This window comes from Papaver somniferum, chromosome 9, assembly GCF_003573695.1.
Source record: "Papaver somniferum cultivar HN1 chromosome 9, ASM357369v1, whole genome shotgun sequence".
NCBI classification, from domain to species: domain Eukaryota; kingdom Viridiplantae; phylum Streptophyta; class Magnoliopsida; order Ranunculales; family Papaveraceae; genus Papaver; species Papaver somniferum.
Window position 1 is genome coordinate 155,014,681 of NC_039366.1, and position 24,153 is coordinate 155,038,833.

At 39.5% G+C, this 24,153-nt stretch overlaps 1 protein-coding gene across 1 annotated transcript; it reads right to left on the reverse strand.

Moving 5' to 3' along the window:
* Positions 1-6,131: 6,131 nt before the first annotated feature.
* LOC113312749 (proline-rich receptor-like protein kinase PERK8) lies at positions 6,132-6,725 on the reverse strand. The gene has a single exon (XM_026561487.1). It carries the CDS (start codon positions 6,723-6,725, stop codon positions 6,132-6,134), a length of 594 nt encoding a protein of 197 aa, XP_026417272.1.
* Positions 6,726-24,153: the final 17,428 nt, after the last annotated feature.

A 24,153-nucleotide genomic window follows, 5' to 3' on the forward strand; every position in this document is an offset into this window, starting at 1 on the left:
GCTATTGTCTTTGTAAATTATGTATCTTATGATTGCTTTTGAGTTTTATAGGTGCTTTGGAGTCATTTAGAACAAAAGAAGAAGAAGGACTTCAATCGGAGGAAGAAGTGAGAGAGCATCATTTTGCGGATGAGTGATACCCGGAGCCCAGTCAAGGATAAGGGACAATCAGTGAAGTCTGATAAGAATCACTAAAAGCGCCCATGGGTGTTAATAGTTGTCCCAGACCATTAGGCCTAACTAGGTCGAATTGGTCTTGTTGTTTCAGACAACACAACCCTTTTTCTATTCAAATTCAGACAGCTGCAGAGGAGATTTAGATTGGCGAATCAGTGAGAAGATTAAATGAAGAGAAAGAAGATACGAAGAAATTCTGCTGCTTCCATGGATCGAAGAAGAAATGAAGAATTAATGAACTCAAGGGTTTGTGTCAATAGAAGTTGAGGTTTTTAACAGAGAGAATCGAAGGTTTACTGTGTCGATTCGATGAATCAGAGGATAGCAATGGAGATTTGAGTTCTGAAGTGAATTAAAGAGATGGGTTTATAGTGGATGTGTAATTGGTTCAGTCTAGGGTTCACTGGTTGAATGTGATGGATCTGTTGTGATGATTTTCAAGGGTTTCGAAAGTTTTTTTGTGTTGAGCAGAAGAAATGGGTTTTTCTGGTGGTGTGTTCATATGCTGTTAATCTGTGAGATCTAAAAGATGGGTTTGATGACTGTTGGGAATTGAAGACTTTTGTTGCTGTTGATTTACAGGGAGAGACTGGAAGAAATATGTTATTGATGATGAATTTGAGAGATTGAAGCTGAGATAGTGATTCGATGTTGCATCCATGAAAGAGTGAACCAGGATTGATTTGAATTGCAGAGACCGCAATGGGTGGCTGAGGTTGCAGTTGAGAAGAACAAAGAAGATTGGTTTTATAATATTGTTGCTCATGGTCGAAATGGTAATGCAGTTAAATGCGAGATGGTGCTGGTGCTTAAAGCTTGAGCAGATCAAGATTAATAGAAATCAGTGTCGTAGAAGATGGGTTGCAGTCAGGTCCAAAATGAGTAGCTGCTATCGGAACTGGTACAGGGATATTGCAGGTTATGAAGTTGCGACAAGATAGTGGTGTTGTTACTTTGCAGCTAGAATTATGAGTAAACAAGTAGATGTTAATGGAGTTGTTGAAGTTACAACTGATGCAATGAAGAATAAAAAGCAAGACAGGGAGATACATATAATGGTAATGCTGTCCTGGTGAGAGTTTAAGCTGAGCTTGAGTCGATGGAAACGAGACTGTGGTTTACAAAACTGAGGCTGTGTACTGGTGGTAATTGGAGCTACAGAATAAACTTAGATGCATGCTAGGAACTTTGAAGTAAATGGAGTTGGTAGTACTGAGACTGGTAGAATGGCTAGGCAGTGATGGTGTTGTTGCAGTTATGCAATTGCAGAAACAATGGGACTGGAATTGGTTGATGCTGCCAATGATTTTTGTGGATCGAGAGTTATGAGGCAGACAATGGAATATTGTCGCAGTGGTCCGTCAAATCAAAACCTGAAATGATAGATGTTTGTTACGCTTATCTTGAAGGAATGTAAGAACCGAAGGGCTGTTGGAAGTGAAACTGAGCTTGAGATGGAGTGATGCAGATGGAATTGCTATGTTGCGGAATGTGTTGTTTTTGTAGACGAAGATTACAAGGGTTGCTGTTCATTTCATGGATGGAGAAGATGTTGGTGATGGAACTGAACTGAAGAATGGTGGATGATGTGCTACTGCTAATTGCAAACGAGGAAGAACTGATGTCGTGCTTTCCATGAATGAAGTGCCTGAGTATTGAATGAATGTGCTTGCATGAACCATAATTTTGCAGGGAAGTAAGCCTGAATTAGGTCTGGAAACAGTCAGATTACAGACAAAACTCTGCCTGGATCTTAGTTAGCCGAGTTAACTCGGTGAGCCGATCCAACTCATCTGTCCGGTTTAACCCTTATTCTGATTGGGCTCAACTAATGGACTGCCGACTTTTTGGCAGTGGGTTAGTTTTGGAAGGTGAAGAAAGTATATAAAGGAAGAGTTCTATTCTATTAGGGGATCTAATCTTTATCTTCTACTTTCATTTCTAGGGTTTGTGAAAATGATAGATTTATTTCTTCTTTGGATGAATTCCATGAACATGAACTAGATTATTATTATTGGTTATGGAATAATTGGATTTCACATAATATGCTTTTTGATATGATAAATTAGTTTTGTCTCCATGCTTTATCGTTTATGATTCACTATTGGTATTGTCTTATGATTTGAATACTTGTTTGATCGAGTCGCGAATCGGTTGATTTTGTGTTCATCTCCATTGCTAGATTAGGATTTATTATACGCAAAAGTGATAGATTCCTGATTACAAGTAGCATGATTGTGATTATTGCTTGTAGTGATACATCCTAGTAGTCACATGTGAGTCATAACCTTTGTTAAATCGGATTAGTGCTTTTACACGTTCGATTGCTTTGATTGGTCTGATTTCATAAAACTTAATGCATCTAGGGAATTAAACTTGATTAGTGATTTTACACGTTAGGTTGTTCTCTTAGGTAGAATTCATATGTGCATCTTTTAATGTGTTTGTTGATGATAAGAGGAAATTAGCCGGATATTCTTGCGATCAAGGTATCCTAGGGCCTTTGATAAAAGTTGAGATTAAAATATCAATTCTAGTTATTGTGTAGTAAACATGTTTGTGAATGAAGATGAAATCCGTGACCAATACTTTCTCATCCTTGATTTGATTTGTTTACCATTATTGTTTGCTTTTATTTAGTTTATTATATAAAAATCAGAAAACCCTCCATTGTTATTTATAGGAAACCGAAGCAAATTGACAACCTAAGTCCTCTCTGTGGGAACGATCCTTTCTGGCCCTTGCTATATTATATATTTTGAGTAGTAAAAAAGTGTAATTATTTTTGACGCCTACGACAGCGACCAAATACGTAGTCTGGCTCTCTTGCTGCACTAAGGAAGATTGAGCTTTTTCAAGTTTTTCATTTGCAGCGAGAAGTTGTCCCTCGAGCTCTGTAGAGAAAAAATATAACACCAAAGGTTAGAATGCTGGAACTACAGAGCCACACACGACCAAATAAATGTATACCTTCGACATTGGCCGAAGCTATTTCATATTCGTTAACTACAACGTCCCGGGCTTCGTCAAGAAATCCATACTCATCTGATATCTTCTTATATTCCAATCGAAGGGTCGTGAGAGCAAATTGACACTCATCTAACTCTACTTGCTTCATGGAGTCCAAGTGACGAAGGTGGTTGACTTTGCTGTTTATCTCTTCTATCCCTTTACTAAGCCTGTACATATTCATTTCCAGACTTCTTTCAGACTCGACTAAACGAGCAACATCGGCCCGGGAAGTGGTCAAAGCATTGCTAAGGGCAAAAGCCTCGGCTCTGACATCATCCCTCTCACGAACAAGTTGTTGTATATAGTCCCGGACTTCAGGATCGTGGGAGGATCGAGCTTGATGCAACTCTTCTTCCAAGCCGGATACCTTAGCTTCCAAGCGAGAAATTTTCTCATGGGTCTCACGAATATTTTCCCGAGTCCACAATAAAGCACCAATAAATAAGCGGCGGTCAGAGTTATACTTATTCTGCATATCAACCATCTGTTCCCGCCTTTCTCGATGCCGTGCAACCAGTTCGTTATGTTCATCAGCTCGGGCATCCCACTTCTCAGCCTCACCCTTAATCTTCGTCACTAGTTCCCCAATTCGAGAGGCTTGGCGAGTCCTCTCACTTTTAAGCCATTTTAACTCCCTGACATCACCCGCTGAAGATAGGGCGAGGAGACTCAGACAGCTTGCTAAGAAGACGAAAGGGAGATGAAGGGGAAAGTTGAATAAGAATACAAACCTTTAGAGGATGAAGCATCGTTACGTGCCTTCTCCAACTCACTACGAGCCATGGAAAGTTCAACACGAAGCTTTTCCTCTTCGGCTCCAAGATGTTCTTTCCCCTTCAACTGGTTCTTTAGTTCAAGTATATCTTTATCTCTAGCAGAGATAACAGCCTCGGAGGCGGACAATTATTCCTCCCTATGACGAAGCTTGGCCTCCAACTTGAGGGATTTCTCCTTGAAAAACTGATAAATAGTATGGTTACAATGTTCGCTTCTCATCACCTGCGTTCCAAATAAGTAGATGATGATTATAAGTGATCACGGCAGAACACCAGGCAATTTATGAGGAATTACAATGACTTACCTCAAGCATCAGCTTCTGAGGAAAACCATACTGATATCCATCAGCTATGGCCATCATATCAGCAACAGCAAACGGGGGATCAACTAGAAGGCTAGTGGAAGTGGCCCTCAAGTCCTTGTCCCACACTTACGCAACTCTCCCTTTAGAAGATCGTTGCATCATCTGGCGAGTAAAAGCATCAGAATTCTTCTCACCAGGGATTATTGGAGCAGGATGGGGCACGAACATCAGGTTCTTTTTCTTCAACCAGTGAAGGATGGCATCATCACCATCACACATTAAGGATTGTGGAAACTCCTCGGAAGTAACCACAGCGGAAGTCTCAGTAGCAACGACATTCTTCCCAGCATCAGAGTCTTTCTTAGCTTCGGGATTTCTCCCAGCCTCTGTTTCCTTGTTAGCAAGGGAATCTGCATCCTCGCCATCATAACTCTCTTCCGTCTCAACATTTTTCTTACCAACGATCTCACCAAGAACATCCCAATCATTGTTTGGGGAAAGTATAGAAAACTCTGAAGCAAGACCCAAAGCAGCATCCATGTCCATCGGCTCACCCACGGAATAGATCTTGCCAAAGGAGAACTCTTGACATGCGACACGAATCGATAGCGGAGGACCAACGTTTGCGTCCATGAGTTCCGTAGAAGAAGTCAATCTGACGCCTCCACCAGGGGCAACTTCTATCTCTACAACTCCACTACCTCCAGGGGCATGCTCTTTTTCCACATTTTCACCATCACTAGGGGAAATATTCTCCTCAGCAACATCATCATCAATATTCCGTCCATCCTCGTGATTATGAGGAGAAGTATCAATACGTTCCTCGTCATCAGTAAGGTCTTCGTCTTCCACGTTGAACTCTTCGTTCACGCGGCTGTTAACCTCCTTAGGAACCTCTGTTTCATCACCCGTAGCAGTGGAAGATTGAAGAGGCCCAATTTTCTTCTTCTTGGTCACCTAGAAAGATAACATGGAATTATTACGACGGCTATTTCCTCCTTACTTTGATTAAAAATCCAAACAAAGAAGAAAAGGGGCAAGTATACGGTGTAACAAGAAGCCATACCTTGGCAGCAACATTACTCTTTGAAGGAAGAGTGGCATCCGAACTTTCTTCTTCATCCATATCAGCGGCATCGTAGCCATAGTCAAAATTCATGCCTTCAAAATTCAACTGCCAAGGGCAGAAATTACCATAACGAGCTGGGGCACTCTCACGAGCTTGACTAACAGCAGTGGGACGCCATCCATGTGGACCGGGCACCCAGCCATAAGCCCAAGGACCAACAATCTCGATAACTGTGGCATGCCACTCATAGTCATGATCACGCTTTATCCGCTCACGAGCAGGAAAAATCTTCCTGTGGGGAGTCCCTTAGGTACCAGGAACATACTTCAGATTTGAATCACTTACTTTACTCAAGAGCCGAATCTCACCACGAGGAGCATCAATGGTTCGAAGGCCAACGCTCCATGGTTTACGGTTCCTACCATTAACATAATCCCCGAAGGAATTATTGAAATTCTCAGGAGTATACCAGTCTCTCTCAGTAGGATCAGGAGTGTAGCAAGTCATCATCGTTTCTCCTTTGCGCCGAAGATAGCACTCCTTAAGTGCACGAAGATAGTTTCCAGTCAGCTGCACCACCGAGCGGCAATGGGTGTGAGGGGTGGAGCCCTCACGATGAGCCAAGACGTCATAGTAGAAAGAATCTCCCGACTTGTATAAAGGAAACATGAGGCCAGCTTCGAAAGCTCCCACCGTAGTTAGCAGGTGGAACTCATCTTATTGATAATTCGAAATCAGATCATAAGTGAGATCATCATCGAGAGCGTAAAACCTAACATCAAAAGCTTCGAGTTAATGTTTCGCCTTGAACGCTGCATGGTCTACGTGCTTGAAAGTAACCTTCTTTTTACCAACTGTGACGCTTCGTATAAGTAGGGCAGTGTCCGAATCGTCAGTAGGATCCGACGAAGGTATCTTAGGGGGACTCATATCTGAAGCTTTCCTTTTGGTAGGATGATTCTTTGATAAATCAGCCTTCGATGCGGGACCCTTAGTAGATTTTCCTCTCACAGGAACGGTAGAAGGTGGAGCTGTAGGTTTCTGTAGGGGCATCGTAAGTGGATCAATAAAACGAAGAGGCTGGGCATTCAGCGGCTCAATACGATGAGGCGAAGGGGTCTGCATATTTTCTGGCACAACACGTTGAGAAGCAGCAGGGCGATTAATGGCATACCTAGAACCCTGAGGACCCTTCGTCTGATCCTCTTTCTTGACAGATGAAGCTCTTGGACCAGCAGTAGATGAGGTCCTCTGAGCACGAGGGTCTAACTGCGAAGGCCTAGACGAAGCACCCTTCGGCGGAGATATATCAAGAATTCTATGTGGGGGAGACCTATAAGGGCTCGGTGGCGGAGTTTGATAGGGATCCCGCTGACGATCATCCATATCTACGAAGAAGCATAAAAACAAGATAAAGATACAAGCAGAGAAGCAAATAAAGATCATAAAACGTGAAATTTGTCAAAACTTCCACCGTCAAAGATATCAACTGAAAACCCTAAATTCATCAAAAAAGAAAAACCCTAACTTAATTGGGAACATCGTGGACATGGTTAAATCTTCGAGTACAAATCCGTAAGTTTTGTGATAAAGAACAGGGACAAGTATATATACTTTGTATATTTTTTCTTCATCACAAAACTAAGAACACAGTAGCATAAGATGAACAAACAATCGAGATCAAAGAATAAATAATTTCATACCTGTATCAAAAGCCTTATGAGCTTAAGCGTGCGATGGGAAGACAATGAACAACATCAACCGTCAAACTTCAAAGAATCCTAGGAAGATCTTACTCACAATATCACCAGCAGAAATTAATGGCTAGAAAACAAGAAGAGGAGAATGAGAAGGTTCATAGGAGAAAGAATTATGAACTGACAAGAGAATGAAGGAATGAAATTTATTCCAAATTTTTAGCATTCTCTCTCCTATTTATAACATTAAAGGAGATAGAAAAATCCCTTAATCCAATAAGAAGTTATTACCAGGAGTGGGAAACGTGCCCTAAAATCTAGGGGAAATTATTATAGAGAGATGAAGAATATGTGAGGACGATTTTCCTCTAACTTCAACTGACGCTTTAGTCAGAAGAAAATGGGCAAATTGTATGCACATAATTCATCACTCGCCACGTGTCTGGAGAGGCACACGTGGAGGACACACATCCCGGAGCATCGAGATATGATGCCACGCATGGATACCCAAGCAACACGTTTCATCAGTATGAGATCATCATCTGATGGATCTGAGGGCTGAAAATCGAGGAGCATTGAAGGAAAGGGTTACTGCGAAGCACTGAAGAACGCCCAAGGGTTCACTTTATTTTATCTCGAGAGGGATCCAAGATCAACGGCAAGGGTTGGTCCAACTGACGCGGATGTGACAGGGGTGGCAGGCAATTAGCTGGCACGTGCAGACGACCCAACCACCCGCATTAAACACCCTAAATTAGCATACGTGTCAACCAACCTGTGGAGGGTGATGAGGCGACTCATCGTCACCAAGTATAAAACGCTGGGGGCATCGGTTCAGAACGAGGATACCAGCGAGATCTGCACAAAAAACAAGAAGATAAGATTCCAACGGCCTCTGACGGTGGACCCCACTCCACCAAGAGAGAAGGGGTCGACCAATTGAGAGAAAAACTAGAGAAGAGTTTAGGAAAGAGAAATATGAAGAGTAAGTATGGTTTCTATTCCCCATGGTATCGTTATTCACCTAAAAGTCATTCGACTATCTTTGTAATCTCTCCATACATAGTGAAACCCTCAACCCCGTAGATGTAGGCCTTAGTGCCGAACGACGTAAATCATTGTCTCATTTACATTTAAGCACTTACTTTTCGTTATCATTATTATGTCTTGTGATATATGCTTCGGAACTGTGTAGAATAATTGAATCGATCCCTCACGACCAGACAAGGACGAGTCCGAAGACTCTGAGTATATGGGTCAACGTGATCCGTGCCGTTTTATATTTACATTATTCTACGTATTGTTTTATCGGCTCAAGCGAATATTGTTTGTGAACACGTGGATGCCTTCGTTTTATGTGTTCACAATATCAAAGACAAACTTACAGTGCAGAAATAAGTGTTCATTTGTCTCCAAACAAACTTCACAGAAAGTGCATTTTAGATCTTGCACAAGCCATGCAGAGTATAAATAATCAAAAGTGGGAGCACCACTAAAGCACAAAGTCCAGACGAGAAACGAGACCTTTAATGGCACATTAGAATTCCACAATTGTTTATCTGGAAAGTCAACAAACCACCAGTTTCAAGAGAAGCATAAGCACTGGCCACATAAAAAATCTTCTCCATATCGCCATTGTCTTGAATCCTCATTCACAAATCGAGCAGGGTCACCAATAATCTGTAGAAGGTTTGCCACCTCCAACATCTCCTGATCATTCAAATTTCTAGAGAAGTTTAAAATCCAAGCACTTTCATTTGAAATCAGCTCACTTACCATTGCCTTTTTCTGTCTTGCAATATGAAATAGGGAAGGAAATTGTTGTTTCAGAGGGAATTCCCCAATCCACACATCATCCTAGAAATACATAGACACACCAACACCAATATTCAAAACAGTACCATCTTTAATAAAATCTCTAGATTTCAAATATTCCAGACCACACACTGTGACATATAGAGTTTTTTGTCAGAGAAGGTAAAAAAGCATTTACTACACCTCTAAACTTTTGATTTACAATTCTCCTCCACAAAGCATATTTCTCTGAGCCATATCTCCAAATCCTTTTAGACTGTAATGCCTTATTCATCAATTGAAGCTTCTTAATACCAATGCCTCCCCTACTTTTTGGCAAAGTAGTTCTTGACCAAGAAACCCAACTCCTCTTTTTAGTAGAATTATTAGATCCCCAAAGGAAATTCCTCATGATTCTCTCAATTTCTTTAGAAACATACACAGGAATTTGAAACGTTGTCAAGTAATATATTGGTAGACTAGAAAGTACACTTTGAATCATTATCACCCTATGGCCTTTAGAAAGATATCTTCTTTTCCAGCTAGAAAGTTTTTGTTGCAGCTTAAGAATGATATCATTCTAAATGATTCTGTTTTTGGACTTACTACCAAGTGGAATACCCAAGTAGTTCATTGGAAGTTGAGTCACAGAATAACCAAAAATGTCAGCACAGCTCTATGCATTATGTGCTTGGCCTAAGCCCACAATAGTACTCTTCCTGTAATTCACCTTAAGACCAGAAACGATCTCAAAACCTAGTAAAATATTTTTCAGATTTTGAACTTGAGATTCCTCATCTTTGAGAAAAACAATCAAGTCATCAGAAAATTGAAGATGAGTTATTAGAGTACCTTGTTGAAAGACAGAAAAACCAGCAATAAGACCCTCTTCTGCAGCTTTTTTGATCAATAATGAGAGCACCTCAACTACTAAAATAAATAAAAAAGGTGATATTGGATCACCTTGCCTGATACCTTTTTGACTCTTAAACATATCAGTAGCTTCTCCCTTTAATAAAACAACAAATCTTGGTGTAGAAATGAATCATTTAATCCATGATCTCCACTTCATTCCAAATCCAAACCTGGCAAGAGTAACATCCACACAGTTCCAATTCACATTATCAAATGCTTTCTCAAAATCCACTTTGCAAATTAAACTTGTATCCTGCTGCCTCAATTTTGAGTCAATAAGTTCAGAAGCAATAAGAATGCTATCTTGAATCTGCCTCCCCTGGATGAAAGCTCCTTGAAAATCAGATATTATAGAAGGAAGCACCAATTTCATTCTCTCAACAAGCAATTTTGAAATTATTTTATAAACACTACCAATTAAACTGATAGGTCTAAAGTTATGCAGAGATACAACTCCATTGCACTTAGGAATGAGAGTTAAATTAGTGCAATTAATCCTCCAATCCAACATACAAGAATCCTCAAATTCCTTCACCACCAACATTAACTCCTTTTTAATCACATTCCAAGCACATTTGTAGAATTCCATAGTAAATCCATCTGGGCCTGGACTTTTGTTGGCTCCAAAATGATTGATAACAGAATGAACTTCTTCTTCAGAAAATGGCTTCTCCAGATTAATACTATCTCCAACTGAGATTGAAGGCATCACAAGGTTATCAAAGCCTGGTCTCATCTTATGATTCTCATAGAATAAAGAGGAGTAAAAGTTCTTTGCTTCTGTAGCAATCTGTTGTTTATCATAAGTTAGAGCACCATCCACTGAAAGACAAGAAATGTTGTTGCATTTGTACTTGAAACCAGCTAACTGATGCAGATAAGCAGAATTGATTTCCCCTTCTTTAGCCCATTTTTCTTTTGCTCTCTGATTTGCTTTTCTAGCTATATTCATCGCAATAGAAGAATGTTGTTGTTTGGCTTGTTCTCTTTCCACAATCTCCTCATCAGAAAGACCCATGACTTCTTCAAGAGAATCCATCACATCAATAGTAAGCTCCAAATTATCCAGCTGAGAATGAAGGTTTCCAAAAGTATTTCTTTGCCAAGCTTTAATGAAGGGTTTCAAAGCCTGGAGTTTCTTTGCAAAAACGAAACTAGGTTTTCCAGTAAAGACTAGAGAATCCCACCAAATTTTGAGCTTATTGAGAAACTCAGGATGAAGAAGTATGAAATTATCCAATCTAATTGGGGATTTAAACTTATCACCTGAATTACAACATAATAAAATAAGAGTATGGTCTGATATTGGTCTCCTAAGTCTCATCTGGATAGGTGCAGGGCAGTGCTCATTAAAATCTGGAGATAAGAGAAACCTATCTACCCTGATAAGCAAAGGATTTTTTTGAGAATTCGTCCAGGTGAATCTCCCTCCAGCCAATGGTAAATCAATTAAAGAGAATCTGTTAACAAAAGCTCTAAAAGATCTTCTATTTCCCATAGCACCTCCAGGAATGTTTCTATCATCAGCAGATAGAATAGCATTGAAATATCCTACAATTAACCAAGGATCATCAAAGAGAAGTCGAGTATCTCTTAATTCTTGCCAGAATTGATTATAATAGCCTGAATCTGATGCTCCATAAACTGAAGTAAACAACCAAACAAAATTATCAGAGGCATTCCTGAATTTGATAGATACTGAAAAAGCACCTAACAAATGATCTTCCATGTGAATAATGCCTTCTTTCCACATGACAATTATCCATCCTGAAGCCCCTTCTGATGCTAAATAAATTTAATTACACCTATTACTCCCCCAAAGAGAACGAATTAAAATATCATCCACCCTCTCAGTTTTGGATTCTTGAATTGTATAAATAGTTGGGTTATTCTTCAAAATTGCATTGCGGATTGCATTTGTCTTTGAATCATGACCCAAACCCCTAATGTTCCAAATCGTAATCTTATGATCCATTCACCTCTACATAAGCCCTATAAGCAATAGGATTAAAAGTCGAATCCAACTTCAAATTTTCTGATGCAAATGTACATTGAACAACTTCAATTTGCTCATCATTATTCTGCAAAATATGATTTTCAATATCTTCATCTGGTTGAAGAGCTCCCAGACCATCATCATCTTATTTCAGAGGAATTTCCATATCCATCACCGGTCTTGAATCACTGATAATGAGCTCCTTACAGATTATTCTCATTTTCGGATGATAAGTCGAGATACCCAATCTCTTATCGAAATCTACCTGAGCATCCACTTTTTCACTCAACTCTCTATTTTGTGAGTTCGCTGCAGGTAAGAGCTCAGAATTAGAAAGAGATGAGTTTGTACTGTTTATCATTGTGTTTGACGTTGGTTGACGTTCAACCACTGGATTGACCAAAGATCCAACTTGAATTGACGTAGGGCTAATATAATGCGACATCAAGTTAGAAGCATCTTGCCCCACACTACTTGTACTTCGATTCGGGTAAGGTTGCATTGGATCATGGGCAGGAGTTCCCATCAAAATGGTAGGACCGAATTCCATATTAGAAGACATCCCCCCATCTGGCCCATATCTTGATCCAACACACTAAAAGGGTTCGGGTCATGGGCAGGAGTTCCCATCAAAATGGTAGAGCCGAGACCCAAAGGTAACGCTCCCCCATCTGGTCCATATTACGACTCGAACCCATACCCGATTTTTTCTTACGAACCGTGACACAAGGAATAGAAATTTCACCACTAGTCTCTGAAACTGGTTCATTATGCCTGGTTAGGTTACCCCTTAGCTTCTTATCAGCAACTTTCCTCCAAACCAAATTTAACTTCTTTACCGCCGAATTTGTAGCGGACGAAGAATTTGAATTTGAATTAGCCATATTTTCCGGCGAAGATTTTGTCTTGCAGGAAAAGGAAAGCGAATCTTCCAAGCTTGAATTACGGGATGGAGATGTTGACTCTGCAAAAATATTGCGAAGATTTTCATCCTCTCTGACCACCACAGATTTGATCCTATGATGATATTGGTATTGTTCATCCAAATGTTCTTGAAGCCATTCGATGCTCAACCAATGACCTTGAAATTTCACGGCCACTGGGATTTTACTGAGCTCAACAAGTTTGCAGCAATTCAATTTATCAAACTTAAGAGTTGTAGGATGAATATCAACAAGTTTCCCCAAGGAAGAGACAATAGTATGAAAAGTACGCGGATTCCACAAATGCAATGGTAGACCACGGATCCCTAACCAATGTGCTTTATCCAAGTTCTTAGCTTTGGTGATGAAAGCATCTTCAGAAGTCCAATGGCTTAAAGAAAGTTTCGATTTACCAATATATAGAATCTTCTCTTCACTGAAATAATCGAAAACCTCTTTCGATCTTGCGTCGAAAAAAGCAAGCTTTCCCGTTGGTACACCTTAGATTCAATTTACCAGACCAATTAAATTTCTTCATCAAGCCTGTGGAGATTTTATGCCATCCAGAATGAAAGTTAAGAATCTTCACCGCAATACCAAATTCTCCAATTGATTTCATCTGCCATTGGGGAAAATTATTTAGGTCTGGAAAATCATTATTCCCCAACATAAAATCCATCTTATGAGCATTAGATGGCAACACCGTAGCCCAAAAAGTTTTCCAAGTTGCACCTTCAAAACCTGACGGAATGCATATGAATCTTTGTCTGGAATCAATTGCCGGATCAAACCTTGAAACTTTAAGGAAAGACCCATAATAATTTGATTTCATCTCAATCAGTAACACCACCTGATCGAATCTGCGAGTCCATTTGAGAGGCTTTCCAGATAACGAATTAATAGCTTCCACAGTTACCTCATGAATCCATGAAACTGCTTTCTCAGGTATTAAAATCCAATTACTCACTCCTTTGAATCTCTCCAAAACCTTAAGGACTCTATTTTTTCCAGTAGGAATCCAAGAGAAATCAAATGATTTTGATTTAAGAAGAATCGTAGAAGAAGAAGACATAATAAAAGATTAAAAGAACAGGAAAAAAAAAACAAGAAAAAATGGCTAACGAGAACTCTACCATCCAATAAATCCCGATCCCAAGGGGATGGATCAGAGATTCGTCCTTGGACGGCGGAGAAGTTCAGAGTAACACACTTCTACACTGATTTGATCACCAGGATCAAAACGAGCAGAAGGCTGAGTTCATCAAACGAAATCACCATTTTTTGGTTCCTCCAAGAAAGTGACATAAATGTTTCGCAAGGTGGTTCAGCTTTGTAGTAATAGGGAGGGACAGATTGTACTCTTCTGCATATATCCTGTTTAGAGCTATTTGGTTGTTAATGACAAGCTGGCAGGAAATGTAATAATCTTATATGCACTGATTCTGAGAATAGATTTTCAGAATCTGAATGTTTTGTTTGCTTCATTAATTGTCTAAAGATAAAATTTTGTGGCTTTAAATTTCAGTTCCCTGATTGCCATGCAATGAATGCTAGACAACCTTATTAATGAAAGTTGTTGCCTTTTGCCTAACAATTCTACTGATGTCGAATATAGGATGAAGGAATATCTTTTCAGAGCCTTTTCTTCTTCCTTTAAACGGTAACATACTCACAACCAAGATTTTGGGTTTTCTTTTAAGTTTTTCATTTGATTGTTCATTAGCCAAAGATGAAAATTTTGTGAATATTATAGTGATCAAGAAGCCTGTTTGTTCATTTCAGGGGTCATAGTGAATGACTAACTGGAGATGATATTTAAAGGGGGCTACCTAAAGTTTAAAACTAGTTGTATTCAAACATAAAAAGAAAGCTTGAAAGTTTCTGCCATTTGAGGTGGGGAAAGATGGAGTTGGGGTCAGATGAATTAGGATTTCTGTTTTCCTTTTCTTTTTGTGATTGAAATTTGCACTATCCGATTTTTCTGGTCTTTTCAGGTCAAGAAACGAAAACGAAAGAAAATAAAGACAGATGACCGATTTTTTTCTAGTGCTGTCAATTTCATTTCCTCTTATTATTACGAGCTTTTAGATGATAAAGAAATATGGACTAATCATCTTGCACGGAGTAATGAATTTCAACCCAGATTTTGGGGTTTACAAATGAAAATTTTGTGAATGGTTATATTTATGGTGTCAAAATACTACGAAATCTATTGAATAAACTAGATTTTTTATGTATTGTGATCAAGAAGCCTATTTGATCTTTGTAGGGTTCACAGTGAATGATAATGAAACTTTTCAAGAATGGTCCAACAATAAGAGAGGTGTCTACAACATTAAAATGAAAATTGATTTCTCTCTTAAAAAATAGTTTTTTTTTTTCTTCTCTTAACTCTATATTACTTAGACTATCAGTTCAGTATTTGTGGAAAGATTGGTCTTAAACTTCATGTTTCTGATTTGCCACCTGCACCTCCTAATGATCCTTATGATTCTTCATGGGTACAAGCTTTATTGCATATTTTTCTGGTGCTGCTACACCTCAACTGCCTATTATGTTAGAATGATGTTATGTCTAGTACTTTAGAAAAGATTTTCAACCTGGCTATTTGGTCCAATGAATGGAAATGCTCTAGTGCTGGTCTCTTACTTCTTTAACATCAGCTGTGCCATAAGATTCATCAAGGTTAGCTTGGCGTATAAGTTCAACTACTCTCCTTTCACTAGCACACAGTTCTGGCTTGTTTTTCAAGAGATGTAGTCGGTATGGACTGGTGAGGTACTGAGTTACAAGTGCTGAAATTTTATATTCTTCTTTGGTTCCTCTCGAGCTTGTGTGTTCTTTTAGTGTGCTTCTACATACTGAGTTTATGCTGCTGATGCCAAACTGGTGCTAAGCTCAATAATGGAGAGTCCTCTTATTGTGGTTAAGATCTTGTGATTTACTTCTATATATGTTTCTCCAGCTACACCAACTGCAGTTACTTCCATGGATTGGGTTTTATTGCTAATCAAGTTATGTGACCAACTGTTCCTGCAATTTCTTGTTATGTTGGAGTTGGTACTTTTGCAAATTGGTTCAATGGTTATGCTGTCAGTGGTACTAATTGTCTTGTACAGGCCTGTCACAACATTTCTCTCTTGCGTGCTCCTCATATATCAAATGCAAATACTTCTTCTACACCTGCAACAACTCATGGTACTGATTACTCATGGATGGGGTGTTCCAGTATGGAGATATAATGCCTGCCTACTACTGTGAGTGTATCTTCTTATACAATCTGTTGCTGTCTGCATCACCACCTATTATTGCTGCTGTCTGCATACTTTATGTCCATTCTACATCAACTGCACCCTATTTTTGGAGCTATTATTTCATGCTGTATGCTGCTTTGGACCTTGTCAGAGATGTGCTTCATATTGCCTACTCCAACTAGACATTCCACGCCACTTCTCATAGATATTTCTCCTACTGTTCAACTGTGTATCTATGTGTGTGCTGGTTTGCATATACTTTGTAGAGTGTGTGAGAGTTGTGTGTGTGTTAGGTGCAATCTCAAGCTGTTTTCTTTAACCCATCTTGAGCTTGAGGGAGGGTGATAGCATATACTGTGTAGAGTGTGTGTGAGTTGTGTGTGTGTTAGGTGTTACTAAAGTGTGCCATAAGCACGTGTGAGTGCAAGAGAGAAATCGAGTCAAGAGAGAGTCTATAAACTCATGTCCTGTGTCTGTATTTGTTATCTTTCTTTTATCATTCAATTGATTAAATCGTTGCAATGTAGACATGAGGATTCTCAATGTTACCACGTATATCAGTGTGAAGTTTCAGATTCAGATCTTTTTATCAAGGAATTCCAAAAAGAGACTTTGAAAGTTGCTGCCTTTTGAATTAATCTTTTTAGATCTTTATGGTCTTTGCCATGTCAAGAAAATCAAAATAGAAAGATGGATTTTAATTTTTGTTATGGGACTGTTTCTTCTTTTGAGTTTTTAGTGCTACCAACTATATATGCCATGCATCATTTCCACTAATCTAAGCTTTCAGACGAGAAGCAAAAACAAGATTACCATGCTTTGTTTCTATATTTTAATTTTTCCGTTGAATAAAATTGGTCCCATCATTCAACAACTTCAATTTACCATATCCTTATACTCCACATAACATAATCAATCAATCAATTCACATAACACAAGAGAACTAGTCCAAATAGCTGATTTTGATGGATCAAGAGAGTAATGTAACTTGAATTTTATTTTAGGAGTTGACATTAGCATACCGACACACCAACTGTGATTTATTTTCTAATAAAAAAACATTTTTTCTCCCACCTGTACGGTTGCCTTGCCGCCTTTGCGGACCTTAAACCTAATCATGCCTATTTACATAGCCGGGCCTGAGGAGGTGCAGGCCGTGCAACCGCACAAGGCCCATCTCTCCCGAGGGCCTTTTCACTAGCCCAACAATGTGTACTCTCATCGGTCGTTCCAAAGGAGGAAAAAAAAAGAACACTTCACCCAAAAAGATTCGAATCAAAAAAATGACATTTGGTGTTGATTAATCAACCAATTCATCCACCAAACTATCAAGCTATCGTTGCTTTAGTTCAGACACATATTGACTTAAACGTAATCTGTGGACATATGACTTATTCGGTATTCTTGTTCTTGTTGATGTCCAAGAATTCTTATTCAATAATTTCGTTTACGGTACATAAATAACATAGAATATACACTAATGCGTCTGTTTAGTACAAGTTTTTCTTTAGTTAATTGCTCCACTGTCTATAAATTTGCAAATATTTTGTTTACTACTGCTACAAAATATTCGACATTATAAAAGGCGTTACGAAAAAAATTCGCACAGGGCCTTTCTAGATAAGGGATAAGCTATGCCTATTTAAACCCAGTCATGCCCCCTACTCCTCCATCACTGTAGATAACAACTTAATTTTTTTCCTCTCGAGTCATCATGTTACCTTATCTATGTTTTTGATCAAAATATGATACTTCAAAACTTTTAAACGAAGATAAGTAGTATAGCTATTGCGGTGCAGACGGTAGAGATCCAATGGGGGAATATGATTAGAACAAGTTTTTTTGTGGGCTGCAGTTTTATCTACTTCTTAACCTTTTTCAACTTAGTTTGTAACACATCGAGACCCTTCATAGAATCAATGAGCTGCAGTTTTGCTCCTCAAAGTATTTAAGAAAATCATGAACCACTTCGGCCGAAACCATCTCATCATTCTCAACATCTTGATGAGTATAAGTATAGTAGCATGAGATCTCAGAGTAATCCTCAGGATTTCGATATTTGATATCATCAACTTCTACTAGGGTTCTTTTCTTCTTCCCGTTGGACTCGAAACCAATACCTTTATCAAGAAAACCTCTTGCAAAATCACAAGTGCGAGAAGGTGATGACATTCTTGACAAGAAGAAAATAATCTAGAGTACGCGTACGTGACTCAATAGGATTGGTATTTAAATAGTTTCTTAAGGAAAGTAATCTTAGGGTTTTTAGATATGGTTCGTGGCAAGCATTATTTGGGTACCCGTACAAACACAATCTGAACCCAAAAGAAAAACTAAAACCGTAAAGTACCTTTTTACAAGCTAAAAGGAATACAACAAAATTTTGCTACGTGAAAATTTTCTTTCAGGATTATAAAAAAAAACTTTTCAAAATTAAGAAGTAGACAATCGAAATGATTCACGAAACAAAACAATACTTGGGCAAAACTATCTATAGACAATAGTTTAGTTATGAAAGATAAGAAAATAGCCCAACCAATCAGAAAGCATTTTACCAAGAAGTATACCTTATTATTAGCATATCTAAATCAACATGATTTTTTATGAGTAAGAATTCAACCCTTGTTGTTAGAGCATATCTCGGTAGAACCCACCAAGCGTTGGTATGTCAAGTTTAGTTTTCATATCTTAGTGAATCAAAACTCATCTAAGAGTCGCTTGATTATGTATTAGAGAACACTTTGTATAGGTTAGTATTGAGACTCATGTCTACTTCTTATAGGTTAGTATGGTGGATTTTCGACAAAGGGTAGAATTGTAAAACTATACTCCAGATTCGACAATCGGATGAGTATTGAGACTCATGTCTCTCATTAAAGCATGAAAGCTCATGTCATAAATCTCTGACTGAGAAGGCTGTCTCTCAGAGTACGTGTAGATGTGTAGTCTCTCAGCTGAGGCCACGGCACATCTCATGAATACTGAGCAATTTCAGTAATTACTCCGGATCCGGCAATCGGATGAGTATCGAGACTCAGGTCTCTGTGCATGAAATCTCATGCCACCTCTGATGGAGAAAGTCTCTCAGAGAAGATGAAGATGTGCAGTCTCTCAGCTGAGGCCACGACACATCTCATACTGTATAGAATCGAAAGATTGGGCTATTCCTACACAGCATGTCTGCTAGTATAGAGCGACAACGTCTTCGGGATGTAACCAGATTTTCCCCGACTATGCAATAGGAATATGACACTCCAGCAAGTTCATATTGCTCAACCCTCAGATAATTAATGCTCCTAGACATGAAGCCCTTCTAGTACAGAGCCAGCAATTAATTATCTTAAATCGTCTGAATATCCAGCAATATTCTACGAGCCATCGTCTGAATATCCAGCAATATTCTACGAGTCTTCAATTAATCTCCTGAATATTCAGCAATATTATACGATTCCTCGTTATATTTCGTTACTTGAATCTGTGGTTCTTCCCAGCAGAATTCCACAGGTTAGTAATAAATATTCAACGAAACAGGCATCTGGGCATCTAATAAGCCCTGACAAAATGGTGCAAGTGTAATTATCAGATAATACACAGACCAGCATTTTGAATGCACGAACGAGCATTTTAAAAATACGGACGAACGAGGAACCTATGCAAAATAGGAAGGGAAAATAATAATAATAAAATATTAAACAAAAGCGCCAGGGGACTAGGCTCACCAGCCGGCCAGTCATGTCGTGACTAGTCCCGCGCCCAATTTAATATTTTACCATATTCTTACTATTTTCACGATCTCATGAAAATCCTCTCGTTCGAGCAAATTTCCTTTATTTCAAAGAAATTATCTAAATCACATGATTTTATCAAAAAAATAATAAAATTAGGGAAAGGTGTCGCGGGACCGAGCACTAGCCGGCCATGTCCTGGCCGTGGCCGGTCCCACACCTCATGTCTCCATTATTGTATTCTTTCTCTCAAATTATGAAAATTCCTTGATTTTATGAATTTTCCCTAAAATCATGAAAATTACCTAATTTCATGTATTTTTATCTAAATCACATGATTTTATCAAAAAATAATAAAATTAGGGAAAGGTGTCGCGGGACCGCGACCGGCCGGTCATGTCTTGGCCGTGGCCGGTCCCACACCTCACGTCTCCATTATATTTTATTTCTCTCAAATTATGAAAATTCCTTGATTTTATGAATTTTCCCTAAAATCATGAAAATTACCTAATTTCATGTATTTTTTATCTAAATCACATGATTTTATCAAAAATAATAAAATTAGGGAAAGGTGTCGCGGGACCGCGGCCGGCCGTACATGCCTTGGCCGTGGCCGGTCCCACACCTCACGTCCCATTATTTTATTATTACTTCTCAAATTATGAAAATTCCTTGATTTTATGAATTTTCCCTAAAATTACCTAATTTCATGTATTTTCTCTAAAATCATGGAAAATAATAAAAAAATTAGGAAAACTTGTGGGACCGGGCTCTAGCCGGCCGGCCATGCCCTAGCCGGTCCCACACGCCCATTATTTTATTATTATTTGGTGTTTGGTTTCCTGATTTCATGAAAACTCCCTGATTTCAACAAAATATCTTGGTTTTCAACAAATCCCTTTGATTTTATGAAAAATTATCTAAAATCATCAAAATTATATAAAATTGGGAAGAGTGCCTTGGGGATCGCGCCCATTGGCCGGCCGGCCATGCCACGACCATTGCCGGTCCCACACTCCCATTCCCTATTTTATATTTTAATTTATGTCTCTCATCTCATGGAATTTCCCTTAAATCAGAGAAAAATACATAAAATCACATAAAACTGGGAAAAGCATGTGAGACCGCGTGTCAGTCGGCCGGCCATGCCCTAGCTGTGGCCGGTCCCACACCTTGTGATTGCTTGTTTATTTATTATTTTCATCATCTCATGTATTTTTGCCGGTTTCAGCAAAACCATGGATTTTGCATATTTTCTCCAAATGTTGCTCAAACGTGCATCAGAAAATATCAAAATTCTCAGGACTGAAGCACGGACACTATGGTGACACGGGCACATCCCCTTGACCGACCAAGGGTGACCCTGAGGCTTGCAAACAGCTGGTTCCGCATGTTTTAATGATTTTAACCTAATTTGCTCAGTTGCTCATATTAGGTTCGAACTCTTTCCAAACAATTGGAAGTTTGCTCAAACGACCATCTACTGGTCCCACGACCATCAAGAGCCGGTCTCATGACCTCTTGGTCGGCCCCTCATATTTTTACATCAGGTTTTATGATTTGTTGCTCACACGAGCATTATTTCAGTAAATGATTAAACCAGCATTTAATCATTCTTTCACCAACGGGTCCTCAAGAGACTTTGGTATTTTTTGCTCATTCGAGCATCTGGGCGTTATATGGTGAACCCGTCATCCCATGTAGCCGGTCCAGTGTTGATTTGCACTAAATCATCATTTCGGTAAAATTAGGGTTTTGAATCCAGAGCTCTGCAGAAACGTGATTCTGTGCAGATTCGAGCACTCTGATAATTTTATGTTGATTGATATTCATATTTATTTTTCTCGACCCAGCAGTCAGTAACTTAAATTAATATTTTATTTGGTCCAGCTACCAACAATTCATCAAAAGAACAATATTTGCTCGAACTAGCAATATTCGCTCGAACCGGCAATATTTATTCAATTAGCAATATTCGCTCAGACTAGCAATATTTGCTCAAATCAAAGAATATTGGTTCAACTACCAATATTCAACAATTTAGCAACACAATTTTTCTCAACTTAGGTTATAATGATATCTCGTCTCAGCAGACACATTAAATTCATGAGTTTCGAAACATTTGCTAATCATGTTCAACTCAGCGCTACATTGAGTCATCGTCCCATTAAAGTCAGCAACTGACTCCACAATCACGAGATTTCAATCGTGTCACATGGGGGGATACTAACTAGGGTTTTGGTCTGGCGGTCTACGACACGTGTGTTCACCCAAGATGAGAATATGAGCAAGTCGTGCAATCAGTTGGAAGAGTCAGCAAAGTAGTGGGTGGAAAGTTAACCAAGTCTCCGCACGATGAGTAATTGGTTTTAACACGATTTCCCCATTTCCCACTATCTGATTCCAGCAACTGTCACACTTCATGGGATCATGGTGTTTTCAACTACGACATTATAAAATGTCTCTGAATCCTGATTGAAAAGACAGAGGTTTTTCGAACAATCGAACAACATTCGCCAAAACGAACAATTTCTCATCAAAGTTCATACAGACAATCTTTCATCTACACGAACTCACAGAAATTACTCTCAATTGAGAAAAATTCAATCATTCAGGGCATTTTCACGCTGAATTCACAACACACTTACAATCTCAGATCACCATTGATCTCACGCATTTCTCAGCTTCCCTCCTACAGATCAACCCATCCTCTCTTGTGACCGAATTGACTCTGGAATGGACATTGTTCTTGGTTTAGGCCGGGGTCTTACAGATTGATCTCTCGAATTTAAAGCACTCCCTTCTTGCAGTGCATCTGTGTGAGGTTCAACATTTCTCTCTGTTCAAGGAGTCTCCACACGGTCGACTCTTCAATTTCGTAAAAACCAGCAAATCGTTTTTCCCCATTCACATATTGGCGACCACAGTGGGAGGTTAATCTCTCGGTTGCAATCTCACGATTTCACAAGATGGTTGGTCTTAGGTCTGGGTTAGTTACAGGTTCCAATACAAACGACGCTAGTACTAGCAACAACAACAATGACAACTATAATATCCCGGAAACGATTCCTGACTCCAACGCTGATGGTGGTGACATTACTCCTCCTCACGCTGAAGGTCATCTCCTGTTCGGTCGACACCCTGAAGAAGTCATAGGAAATCCACCGCCTACCATTGCTGATCTTATCAAAGTGCAGGAGACTCTCGCAAAGAATCAGACTGACATGGATGCTACACAGAAGGAGCTGTGTAATTATCTCAAAACTCTTACTGATAAGATGACAGAGAAGACTCAAGAAAATGGAAAAGAGAAGGAGAAATCCTCAGATGCTGCTGATCCTGAAGTAATCCCAATCCATACAGTGGATGATGATGAAACTGGCGAAGTTGCAGATTCGTCAGCAAAGGAACCATCAAATTTCATTACTCGGGAAGACGTGGAGCGCCTTCTGGAGAACCGTGGAAAATACAAGACATCACATGTCCATCGCCACCAACCTCCTTATCCTGCCGCTACGCAGAGGATTCCCCTTCCAAAAGGTTACATTTCTCCAACTTTTACTCTGTATGACGGAACTGGCAATGCTCGAGAACATGTCTCTCGTTTCCTCGAAGCCTTGGGAGAGCATGAACATAACCATGTTGTTCGCCTCAAGGAGTTTTCAAAATCCTTGAAAGGCATAGCATACACCTGGTACAACAACATCGCACCGGGGACTATCAACAATTGGGGAGAAATGATCAACGCCTTCTACAAGAAGTACTTTTTCGTGTCAGAGAAAGTCACTCTCTCTGATCTTGGAAGAATGTTCCAGAGGGTCAGTGAAAATCCCAATGATTACGTGAAAAGATTCAGAGTCCAGGCCCTGGACTGTCATGACCCAAATGTCACAGAGCAGCAGCTGGTAGATTTGTGTATCAACGGCATGCTCCCGGTTTACAGAGCTGTATTGGAGAATCTTCGATTCCATACTTTCTCAGAGATTCACGAAGCCGCGAAGAGATCAGCAACCACTGTACCTGCCCTGTTAGAAAGAGCAAAGTCCACAAAGACTGAGGAATCACGTGACACTCGAGGAAGCAGACGCCTGATCAACAAGCAGTACAACCTGCAGCCCTCTGCAAACTCTGCTGAAGGGAGCAAGCGCAAGGAAAAATCCCCGAACAAGCATACTGCATCTCCTCCAAAGACGTAAAACAAGGACAAGCCAGAGACACAGGCTCCTGGCCACCGCACAGAAGCTCCTGATGATGCACCTGATTTTCCTCTCCCCATTGGAGAAGTGCTCGAACTATTAGACACCTGGATCCAAGATGGTGCAATCAAATTTCCATATGTCAGGAGATACCCAACTGAGGAAGACATGGAAAATCCTCGTTACTGCCGATTGCACAGGTTCGTCAATCACCCTACAAGTAGCTGCAAAGTTTTGAAACGCATATTCAGAGAAAAAGTTGAGTCAGGAGAACTTAACCTTGGAGCCGAAGGAGTACACAGAGATCCTCTTCC